Source organism: Boleophthalmus pectinirostris, unplaced genomic scaffold (assembly GCF_026225935.1).
Source record: "Boleophthalmus pectinirostris isolate CB_2022bp ecotype Guang Dong unplaced genomic scaffold, ASM2622593v1 HiC_scaffold_12, whole genome shotgun sequence".
NCBI classification, from domain to species: domain Eukaryota; kingdom Metazoa; phylum Chordata; class Actinopteri; order Gobiiformes; family Gobiidae; genus Boleophthalmus; species Boleophthalmus pectinirostris.
Window position 1 is genome coordinate 26,427,716 of NW_026571018.1, and position 12,760 is coordinate 26,440,475.

The window sequence follows — 12,760 nt, forward strand, 5'->3', positions numbered from 1 at the left end:
CTAAAATACAGGGAGTTTTTTTTTTACATCACCTGCCTGGGTTCTTCAGACTCACAAGGACAGACACAGCACATAAATCTGAATTAAACACTGAGGTTAAGATTGATCCTAAATGAAGCTGATGAGAAACACAGAGAAGAAGAAGAATTATCAATAAATGCAAAAAGCAAGCAATGCATTTTTAAGAAGTAATACGGTTGGTGCTTGTGTCCTGGTTTGAACTGCTCTGATAAGGAGAGAGAGGCAGGCTGCTGGCTCTGAGTGTGTGTGATGTGAATAGGAAAACAGATGAGGCTTCTATTGAACAAAGTGATCTAGCCGTAATGATATTTAATCCATCTATGACTAACGGTAACTGTTGTTGTCCAATATTTGTGTTTCATAGTAGAGCACATGTAAACATGTTCTTACATAGACAGTAAAAACACTAAAATGTTTGTTGACTGCTTTACATTTCAGTTACAGTCATTTTAATCATTTTGTATTTTGTATCCAAGCTGCACTGCGCAACTTTTCTGGTGGAGGGTCCGCTAAATAGTTGTCTCCATGCTCCAAGAAGACATTAAACATATCCATTTAGCATTTATTCATTACAGGTATTGCTCAAAAATACTATAATTCCTTTTGTGAATAGGGGCAACTCTCCACAGATCTGAACTATAATGTAGCATAGTGCTGTAACCGGCATATCTTCCTCATGGTTTATTCTATACTGTGGAACATTTCCGTGGAGACAAGCAGGTAGCAGTAGTCAGGCAGTCACCACTTAGTGCCTCCGCTCAATTTCATTTCTCTCCAGCGACTAGGTCAGGAATCGGAATACACTAGACGGTTCGCAAAAACTCCAGAAGTGCGAATTTGGGCACCAACCAATCAGCGAACAGCCATACATTCTGTGTTGGCAACGATTCCTGAGATCGAGGATTTAAAACCTGAACAAAGAGAATGTTTGGTGAATTTTAGCAAGGGGAAAGGCGTTATTGCCCTTCTTCCTACTGGATTTGGGAAAAGCTTAATACGTATACGAGTTAGCCCCGTGAGCCTACTGTCAAGCGAACAAATTCTAATGATGCAAGATCAGACAGTCTCTGCGAAGTGAAACTGGCTGTTGAATCATCTAAGGTAGCAAACCTTCCACTTGAAATGTTACGCAGCGCACCTTTAGTGTAAAAATCTAGTGTGAAATTTTAAACCAAGCCTATCCAATCATTTGAATTTTGTATTTTATTTTAGGTTTAATGAAACAGAAGTTTGCAATAGAGTATTAAACAAATGCTCTGCTTCTTGTGCTTGAGTAACTGTCCTTGAGCCAACTTTAGCCCATGGGACCTCTCCAGCGGCGGTCCTTCTTATCACATCCACTGCCATCTCCGGCTAACCCAGGATTTATTGCTGTTTACTTCCCCCTGATACAAACCTAATAAGTTTTCATGAGCGTGGCTTTATCCCAAATTCTCACTCAGATTCTCATAAAACATGGACCATAAGGAATTGTACCATGACTAGACTAAGCACTGAAATTTACAGAAAGAGATAGCAGCTGTATTCTTTCCTGCAGCTCATTTGAATGGACGTGAGCGTTTTTCTAATCATGAGAAAATGATAAAATTAATTTGGAGCTGTTCAGTGAAGAGGGTGAATGGACCTTTGGGGATTTTGTGAGTTGTAATCTCATCTGAAGACAAAGTGAACACAGAGATGGTTATCGTAATAGGCCTGCGTTCAGCACAGCAAAACAAATAAAAGCTCATTTATTTAATGGTGTCCATGTGAACTCTGTCTATTCTCATTTTTGTATACTAAGACTGGTTTTACAGTTTTAAAGGACTTACTCCTGACTCAGGGGAGATGAGAGACAATATTTACCAAGTTAAGGTCTGGAGTCATGGCTTATTTAATACTGTTTTTTTACCATACTATTCTGCACTTTCAGCCCTGTTTGAGTTTTAGTTTGGACCTTGTATAGACATAATTTTATTATGGTTTAAAATTGGTTTAGTCCACTCCGGTTTAGGCTGGTTTAGTATAGTGCTGGGCTCATAACTCTCTGGTGAGATGTTATTCCTTTGCCAGGAGTGTTCCAGAATATAGCATTAAACGTATCTCTCCATGGTGACAACAAGATGCTGCCAAGCCAAGTTACAGTTCAGATCTGCGGAGAGACAAAAACCTCTCACAGTAAAAATGCATGCCTCTTAATCAATTTATTAACAAAGACATATCACATTAAACACAAGGTTGATACGTTCAATGCCATACTTTGGAACATTCCTCTGAAAGTAATAACATCTCCATGGAGACAAGCAGGTTATATAGAGAGGTTATATAGTGTGATATAAATGGATCTTAGCTGCCCTGGTTTTGAGTCCATGTTAGATTCACAAAAAGAAAGACACAAAAAAATGAAATTACAATGAATTTAATGAGACAAAAATGCAAATGAGCTCACACATGAAATGCAAACATAACAAACATGAATAAAGACAAAGCTTACATGCAAAATGAACCTAAGATGGAAGCATTTAGTATTTACAAATGTGCAACAAACCTTAGAATTAAAAAACAACAAAAGTATAGATGCAACTTTTACTTTGTGGATTGCTTTTCTCATGCATCTCTGCCAAACCCCAATAAAACAAAACTAAAAAATAAGAAAATCTCTAACATGAACACAAAATGAACCCAAATAAAAGTTTATGACAACACTCTTGACATGAATGATCAGATTCACTCACTTTCTTACACACATTTGCACACAGTGAATGTCATTACAGTTATGGTCGGAGCATGCAACTCGAGGCCACGGACATGAATGAGTCAGAGATGAGAGGAAGGTGTGGGAGAGAGGTACTACATTCTTCACTCGGTTACTCGTACTATCGTCATTGTATTTATTTATCGTACTGCTTAAAGGAGCAGATTCAGGTCATTTTTATTGGTGGATGGAGTATGCAGACTTGTGTGGGTTGTCAGTTGCACGGTTAGGTAACTGAAAAGTGTGGTTCATCCGTTTGGACTGCTTCTCGTGGTTAAGAGCCGGTGATGTCGTGTTATAGTTTGGCCTTGGTTTACATAAAGCTACATACACAAGTCAGATTGGTTCATACATAATATCTCTTTTTGGATAACAATGGGGGGCTATAAAGAAGTTTTGTTTACTGCCCATAAAACATTTCATTCATGGTATTGTCTAGTATTTGTCTAGAATGTTCCACGATATGATGGTAAACGTATCAATAATGAATTCATTCAATTACAGTTATTGCTAAAAGATTCTTAAATGAAGGAGTGATGTCATGAAGTATTGTATACTGCCATACTGCGGAACATTCCAGCTAATGAGTGGACACAAGTAGACAACTTCCACCATTAATATTACATAGTTACATACTTTTTCTCATCTATATAATAATGTTATTCTCTCATCACAAACATACCTGTAGTTGGTTTGTTTTATTCACACGTTTAAGTTCTTCTCTCAAACAGAAAACACTCTATTCCACCTTGTGATGTCATGTGGTAATGAAGGAAGTTCGCCACTGTGTTTTTAAACACTTTCACTAGACTCATTTGGATATTTGGAATTGCCAATCTGTACTGAACTTAAGGTAAAAGGTATAGCTGTTAATTTGAAAACTACCACTATATGACATCACAAGGTGGAACAGAGCAGTTTGAGCTTTGGAGATATAGACAGACTAATAATAAAGTGTTACTCAAACATGTGAGAATGAAACTAAACACAACTCCAGGTTTGTTTTTAAGGAGGTAACAACATTTTAGTAGGACTTAAAGCTCACAAGAGTTAGTTTTAGGTAATATGGGACATTTCATGTATTTCTTTTATCACTCAGGCCTGCACTGGTACCAGGCACATGGTATTTAATTTAAATTTTGAATGTAAAATGCATCTATTCTCAGATTTTTTTTAACCTATATTCCACCCTACTGCCCTACTGGAAACACATAGTAACACATAGTAAAGCCTTATCTCCATTTACAATAGAAGCAGCCTCCTGAATGAAGACAGTTTTCACGCTGCTGCTGCCAATTCGTAAAATGGGTCATTTGTGCATACACTGAATATATGAATCGCAATGCCCGCACTAGCTAGACCATCAGGCTGCTGTCGTCTGTGTGCATAAATGATCATGTGGTGTACCGGCGTGCGTTTCGGGAGGTTGACAGTGACAAATGAGAGAGGGGGATGGAGGGAGGAGGAGGGGGCTCTGTGTGAGGGTGCACTCTTCTAAACCAGGCAGCAAAGGGCTCTAAGTGTTTAAAGGCAGGGTGCAATGAGGTGGACTGATTTAATGCAATCCAAGTGGTGGGTCAGTGCGGCTGTGCAAAGAAGTGTTAGCTGCTACTGTAGATGTATACAGACAAGGATCATGGATACAAGCAGAACAAAGGACTAAAAGGTTTCAGAGTTGCCACTGCAAATGGAATATATGTCTGTACAACTCACCCTCTAATAGCTAGACCTATGTCAACACTAATTCATCTTTACACTGTTTCTCTTTATAACTTTGGTATATACTAGTAGAGATATGTTTACTATATTTATATATTCTTTTGTACAATAATTATAGCTTATTTGATATCACTCTCTTGGTGTTTTTGAGATTTATTTTGCATTTATAATTACCATTTATATTTTTTTGCTCTTTGTAATTATAACATATTATGATGTGTGAGCTACTGTCTCCAAATAATTTCCCTTGTATATCTAGTGTCTCATGTCTATCTATTGGTATAGAAATGTTTAGGATTGGTTTACACAGGATTTTGTCTTTATTCATTTTTTTGTTTACACTGGGTTAAGTATAGCCAGGCTGGCGCCACCTAGTGCCTCCGCTCAATTTAATTTCTCTCAACAACTAGGTCAAGAATAGGAATACACTACACGATTAGCAAAAACTCCGAAAGTGCGCATCCAAGCACCAGCCAATCAGCAAAAAGAGCCATACATTCTGTGCTGGCAACAATTCCCGAAATCGAGGATTTAGGCAGAACAAAAAGAAAGGTTGGTGAATTTTATCAAGGGGAAAGATGTTATTGCCCTTCTTCCTACGGGATTTGGGAAAAGCTTAATATACCACTTAGCAGTGCATTAATTAGTCATGACCAAATAGGAACAACTGGTTAAATTTTAAAAAGTACCTGCTTACCATCAAGCGAACGAATTCCAACACTGCAAGTTCAGACGGTTTCTACGAGGTGAAACCGGCTGATGAATCAGGCTAGCAGGGCTGTCATGAAAATTACAATATCAGCTTCAATATATGAGAGCTGGAATGATATATTTGAGGCTCAATATTTACTTATTCTTTGCATTGATGGGTGAATTTTTGTTATTTTTATATAATAACATATGATTTAAGACTGTATAGGGTAGAAAAACATTTGCTATGGCTAATTATAGGTTTATTATGTGTTGCAGCTCATGCCTTTTAAGACTGTATATATAAAAAAATGGTTTACTGGGATTATCCTGCTTTGTGACAGTATAAGTATTACACAAGCATTTTCAGTATTATAGTTTATCACAATATTTCAGTGTAGCAATATAGTAAAGTATAGTAAAGTATAGTATAGTAGCTTCAATATGTGTTTTCGTAGCAGTCCTAGGGTTAAGTCCACCTTTGGCCTGGTTTGGTATTTTCATTTTTATTTTAATCTTGTTTTATAACTAGTTTAAGATCTTTATTCCTGGTTCAGTCCTTGTTGTAAACTGTTTAAAGTTTTGTAAAATATGTTATTTTAGAGTCAACATATTCCCAATTTGGGTCTTATATTACACTTTACCTGCTCTGTGTGAGGTATCCTATAATTTCAGAAAACTGCGGCTCACTTCTCAAAGGAGTATAGAATTCATTTACAAGGCAAATTTTGAGGAGCTAATGCCCTTTCATTTGGGAAAAAGGAGGAGGGGGAAATGGGAGAAAGTTAAATTAAAATGTGCCACACAGAGACGAGGGATGGCAGTATAAGCAGTGAGGCAGGAATTATATCATGAAACTGAAGCTGCTGAGATTACAGGCTTCTTCACTCTGCTATTTCTAGACACTGTCAGGCTGTGCTAAGACAAACTGTGCACTTTTATGTTAGACATGTATTGGCAATTGTAAAGGTTCCATAGTAGGGCATTAAACTTGTATTTATTCAATTGTGGGTATATTTATATCTTACTGTCAGCAAACTTGCCTCTCCACAGATTCAGCCTGTAACTTGGACATTTTCCACAAAGGCAGATTTAATGCCATATTGGAGGCAAAGTGAAAAGGTACATTGTTTGGCTTTAAGATCTACTAGTAAATGGGGCTTTTGTACTGAGGTATAGTATTTTGTCTTAGAGAGTATAGCAGTTGTATACTATTTAATTTACTTTTATTCATTTATTTGATTATAAAGCAAAGAAGATAGAAGTCACAAATCTGCATATACATTGTGTACATCATTTGGTAAATGAAGAGTCAGGTCCCAAACCCAGTGAAATGAATATGGATGGAATTCAAAATGAAAACTGGAAAGCCAAACTGATTTGTGTTAATTTTAGTAGTCTTATTTCGAAACTAGAGTTTAGAAAATTAGAGTAAATTTCTGTATTTTAATGTAATGAAATGAGGATGCCATCAAGTGAATTGTTTTGGATGGTTAAAGCTGAGATCCAGCAGCTTTAACCGAGACTAAAGTTGAAATACTTTTACTTAACGTGCTTAAACTTAGACGGATCATCTCAATGAGCAGAAAAAGCAACGCTGCCATAACTACAGTGTAAAGATGCCGAGAAGAAAATCCTTCATATTCCTCTTTCCGCTCTCCATCCCCTCTCCGCATGTATTCCGACCTACTTCTATTCCAGCTCCTCACTAACTCTAGTTACAACCCACAGCTGACCTTCATATAGCACCAGTATACAACACTAACAATCAGAAGCCTTGGGGCCAAAACAACCATTAATTTTCTCTGGCATGTCAAACTAAAGCTACACCTCGCTCGATATATATGTATTTTCAACGCTCTCCTGATTTTAGTAGCAAGTATAGCTATTCAAACCAGACATTCATTGATTCCTGGGCTGAGCGTAAACCTAAAAAAACACCACAATAAACAGCTAAATAATTGCGTGATACATCATAGCTGTAGCCGCTTCTGTCAGCTAAAAAAGTGAAAGGAGTGCATAAACGTTATATCGAGGTAAGCTAATTCTCTCTCCCATTTGAATGAACCTTCTTTGCAGGTACAGTGCTGTGTTCGCAAATGAAGGCTGAGATTGAAGTGTTTGTTTACAGGGGAGGGGAAAGAAATCGGCAACAGTTTTAGCAGTGAAATTAAAAAGCTGTGCTAAGTAAGTGGAGTTTGATTAAAGCTCATATTAAAGGTTGTAGAAGTGGATTGAAGTCTGTGACCTTAATCTGAACTCAGAGTCTGAAACCTTGCGAGTTGCATGCTCCTTTCAGCAGATCACTCAAGCAATGCTCCTACAAATATAATTGTCAGTTGAAAATTATGGGCATTTAAAGTATCTTGTTAAGTTAAGTATAAACATGCAAAAATGACAAGTACAAAATTGCAGGAATTGATGTAAAATCTTCATTGACAAAGGGCTGGTTTTACAAAGAAAGGTATTGACTAAGGCTTAGAGCTACTTCAAACGCAGTATTAAAGGTCCTGTATTACACTAAATGGATTCATGTGAGCTTTAAGCCATGTCATGCTGTTACCTCATCAGAAACATCCCTGGAGTTGTCTTTTGTTTCATTGACACGTTTAAGCAATCTTTTATTATTAGTCTATACAGCTCAAAATGCTCTATTCCACCTTGTGATGTCATGAAGTGGTAGTTTTCAAGTGAATAGCTGCTGTATCTTTTACCTTTAGTTCAGCAGAGATTGGCAATTCCAGGGCTGAAGTCATCCAAATGAGTCTAGTAATGGTGTATGTTAAAAACACACTGAAGCACTTCCTGTATTACGACATGACATCATTGAGTGGAACAGAGTGTTTTGTATTTGAGAGAGAAACTCATGTATTTAGACAAGAAATGAATGATGATGTATGAGTAGTAGGGCTGGGCAGTTGCCAATTACTGCTCCATTCAATCTAACAAAAATACTTTTTGAGGTTTTGGTGAATCTCTGATTTGACCATATGAAAACACAAGAAAAATCTACATAAAAGATCTTTGTGAAACCAGCCCGTGTCATTTTATAGATTATCCAAATTCATCAAAACGCTCAGTATTGCAAATCTCACGCACTCCATGACAATTTCAATTATCATCACACTGACAGTTTAACATCTTAACAGAGACTACCATTAGGAGTAGTAGACATCATGAGTACTCCTTGTCAAAACAGTACTGAATTTTATAGTATGACGATTTTCACTATTCATCAGACAGCACTGAAATCTCATATGATAATGTATATGATTGGTATTCAGTGTATCATGTTTTTATATCGTCACTAATATTGCACAGTGTCTGTAATAGCTCTAACATGGGCCACCAAGATCTAAACGATTTATGGACCATTTATTTATAGTCACATGATTAGAGGAACTGAACACAAATGAAAGACATGGATTGAAAACCTAGTAACACTGGTTAAAAACTAACATTATTGGACCCTAAAAATGCCGATTTCAGACATGGTGGAGCAGATTAGGCTGGAGTTAGACTCTAAGAAGTGGTCGGTCTAAGTTCATTCATGATTTTATCCTTTTCCTGGGAACATACAAAGAGGTGTTATAAACTAAAATACACCCCAAACTTCTTACTAACTACAACTACCTTTTACCATCACTACTGACTAGTGATCAAGCCAAGTTTCCATCAAGAGATTTAGTGCAATGAATGATGTTGCCAGTTTGCAATATTAAAAGGACAGTTCAGAATTGTGGACATAGAGCTGTGAGTGTTGGAGATGCATGGAGACACTTTTTAAAATATTCCATCCAGTCCTTGTATTTGCAGAGGTCGCTGGTGCTAGGCTAGTGCATGTCAATGGCCATAGTTAGCCTGACACTAAAAACAGTCTTACCTACTCCACAAAACACCCGAAACAAACCTATTATTACACCAGACTGTCGATGTCAATGTCTGTGTTGATAGAATTATGTTTGAAATAAAACTAACTTTGCATTGCATGAATTGTCATCTGCTGAGGGCCTATTTTCTCATATATCAGTCCACCGCCAAGCTTTCTATCAGGAAGTAAAGCTCGCTGCTGCTGCTCAGACATAAAGCCTTCAAATGCAACTAAAATACTTCTAAAATTATTCTATCGACACAGACACCCACATCGACATTCCTGCATTATAATTGTTTTGCCTCTGGTGTTTTGTGGAGTAGGCAAGACTATTTTTAGTGGCAGGCTAACTGTGGCCATTGACATGCACTAGCGTAGCAACAGTGACCTCTGCAAATACAAGGACTGGATGGACTATTTAAAAAAGTGTCTCCACACATCTCCAACACTCTGACTCACTATGAAATGAGGTCCTATGTCCAAAATTCCAAACTGTTCCTTTAAGGGTTAGAAATTAAAGTTGTATTGTGTAACTTTTATGGTGGAAGTCACACACTTTTCCGTCATGGAGATGTTATTGTTTGTCTGGAATGTATTAAACCTTTCTATCTTCATGGCGACCAAACCAGAAGTTACAGGTCGGATCTGTGGCAAGGCGACCCCACTCAGTGTTTTTCTAGCTATTTTTGAGCTATAAAACCACCTGTAATTTAATAAATATAAGATAAAGCTGTTTAATATCATACTGTGGGACATTCCAGGCAGAGCAATGACATCCATAGAAACAAGCAGATGACGGACCCTCAACCAAAAAGTTACATAATGCACCTTTAACTGTTTTGGAGCACTTTTAAACTCCAAAACACATTTTTTATATATTTTTTTTCACTGTACATCTTCTTGATAGAATCTTATCCACAAAATCTGGTTTATTTTTGTTGTGTGTTTCATACCCGGCGTTGGTTGACGTTGTTGGGGCTGATGGGGGAGGGGCAGGGAGACTTTCCGGAGAGCGGGGTGGACAGCTGACTGGCCGGCGTCCCGTTCACTGGAGGGAAGAGAGAGAGAAAGAGAGAAAGAACAGGGTGAGTGAGTGATAATGGGAGCATTGCAGACTGAAATAGTGTTAAACTTGAATCCAGATCAGTTAAAACAAAAGCCTACGAGCAGCCTCCACATCCGCCCTCCGCATGCACCCACTCAACACAGAAGCAGGAGGACCAGAGAGAGGACAAAGGAAATCGCATAGTCTGTGTAGATATTCACCATGTACAAATAAATATAAGGCTGTGTTGGGAGTAAGACTAGACTAGCACTGTGGGGGTAAGATAACAAATTGGAAAGGTTGAGGAGGCTGATGGTTGTGCTGCTGCGATAATGAAAGGGAGTGTCTTAAAGAACTTAAGGTCCTATATTACGCAAAAATTGACTCTTGTGAGCTTTAAATCATGTTAGAATGTTGTTACCGGAGTTATTTTGTTTCATTCACACATGTTTGAATAATCCAGCATTACTACTTTGTCTACATCTCCAAAACTCAAAATGCTCTGTTCCAACTTGTGATGTCATGAAGCGGCAGTTCTCAAGTTAACAGCTACAATTTACCGTTTGTTCAGTAGAGTAGGGTAGTTAAAGCGCTGAAATTATCAAAATTATTCTCTTGAAGGTATACGGAGTTTAAAACACACTGGAGAACTTTCTGTATTAGCACATGACATCACAAGGTGGAACAGAATGTTTTCTGTTGGAGAGAAGAACTCACAGGCAGGACTTCTGGGTTAAGCGTGTGAATGAAGCAAAACTCCAGGTACGCTTTTGATGAGGAAACAACATTATAAAATAGATCAGACAATAACGTTAATGTGGGCCCTTTTAGATGTTGTTTTAGATGTTGTAACTGTCTAAGAGTGACAGGTGACAATATTAGAAAAAAATTGTAGAATTTGAAACAATAAACTCAAATATATTTAAGCAGAGTAACCAGAGGACCATATCTGAACACAATCTGAGCAAAAACATAAAGAATCAGGACGTTCCTAATAAACTGACCAGTGACTGCATGTCCTCTATGCAATCTTGGGTAAATATAACAACAACATTATGTCCTTGTTTCCGTGTGAATAATCAGTGTTTTGCTCTTGCGACTCCTGCTCCTGTCGAGAGCTCCTCCAGATGTGCCATAACCTCATTAAACCAACAGTGTTAGGCTCATTAACACGGCTCAGAGTGTGGTCAAGCAAAAAGCACATTTCCTCCATCTCAGAAAGCTCTGGCTCCATCATTAACCTGCAAAACTGAGATACTTTAATGTGTTTGCAAAGGTTTTTTTTCCTTTTTTATAGATATATATCATCACCTCAGATCAACTCAAGGTTAGACTGACTGACCCGGAGGTTCACAGTCACATTTATGTAAGAGAGACAGGCAGAACAGATGGGCAGAGGTTAGAGAGATGTACAAATTATTTATGAAATACCAGTGCTGTATCATATATATGAGAAACTGTAGCAATATTGAGTTTAAAATAGGTAGATGCGTTTTAAAATATTTCGATTTTTGTGTTTTTTCTTTGGTTTGTTTGTTTTATCATACAAAATGTGCTGAAAATACAAATCGCATGTAATTACAACTCTCAATTTATTTATTTATTTTAATAAAGCTTGGCACCAGAGAAGTGTCAGTAATTATAAATCAAAACAGCATTAACAAATATGGAAAATACCTATTAAAATGGCTCTAAATGATGCATGGTGGTGTTTATAAATATTACGTTACTCATATCATATAGCCTATATGTTTTCACGCCAAGGAAAATTAGATCACGGTGTTCTTGATGTCCCACTATGTTCCTTTCTATGACCTACACATCGCTGAATACCTGTATGATCTTAATAAAGAACCACAGTGATAAAAATGCACGAAGTCAAGTCACATTTTAAATTTATAAACCAAACTGACCCTTGAACCCAGGCAGGTGCGCTTGTTAGAAAATGTATAGAATGACAAAACACCACCCATCTTCATACCTAACTTCTCTTGTAAAACCAGCTGGTCATATTTAATGAAATACTCAGTGTAAACCGTCTATTATTAACTGCTTTCAAGCTCTGGTTCCCATTAGAGAAAAAATATAGCCAGTCAAACCAAACCAACGGAAGCAGTAAAGTGGTCCGCGTCCTGCCGCTATCCTCGCTATTCCCGTTGAGATCAAACAACTTTGTAAATAATTCAAGACAGAGATGTAAAGCCCATCACAGACCAAAATAGCAGACTGCACGAATAGACACGTTGCACAACTGCTTATTGCTTCTCCCGATATAAAATTAATAAGCAGCTGATTTAAAACGAGGCGATAGCTGGGGATTTTCATTGATGAAATGAAGTAGCGTTACGCACAGAAACTGACGCTCCCATCGGTTACACAACGATAAATATTAGCATCATAAAGCATCACCTACACCCGGAAAACCGACTCAATATTCACCATCTAAGAAAAACTGGGCTAATAGGGTCATATACGCGATGACCGCTGGCATGTAATTAAATATTAACGTTTGAAGGGACGGGGAAAGTTCGCGGCGATGATACTCCAATTTACATAAACGTTCAAACGCTAATTGGCAGCTCAAAATCGAAATCATACCTTCCACTTCCAACATGGTGAAAAGCACAGTGATAATCCAATGTGAGAGGAGGAGGAAGAGGAGGAGAAACGGACCGTCTGT

General features: G+C 37.7%; 1 protein-coding gene across 2 annotated transcripts in view; it reads right to left on the reverse strand.

Annotated features, from left to right (window-relative positions):
- The window catches only part of dclk1a (doublecortin-like kinase 1a), a 61,659-nt gene that overhangs the window by 13,830 nt on the left and 35,069 nt on the right, over nt 1–12,760 (reverse strand). The window contains exons 6-7 of one of the 2 annotated variants that reach the window (XM_055148928.1): nt 9,989–10,083; nt 9,837 (exon numbers count right to left, since the gene is read on the reverse strand). In XM_055148928.1, the coding sequence (XP_055004903.1) occupies nt 9,837; nt 9,989–10,083 (96 nt within the window). The remainder of the gene's footprint in view (nt 1–9,836; nt 9,838–9,988; nt 10,084–12,760) is intronic. The other variant, XM_055148929.1, reaches the window with a different exon arrangement.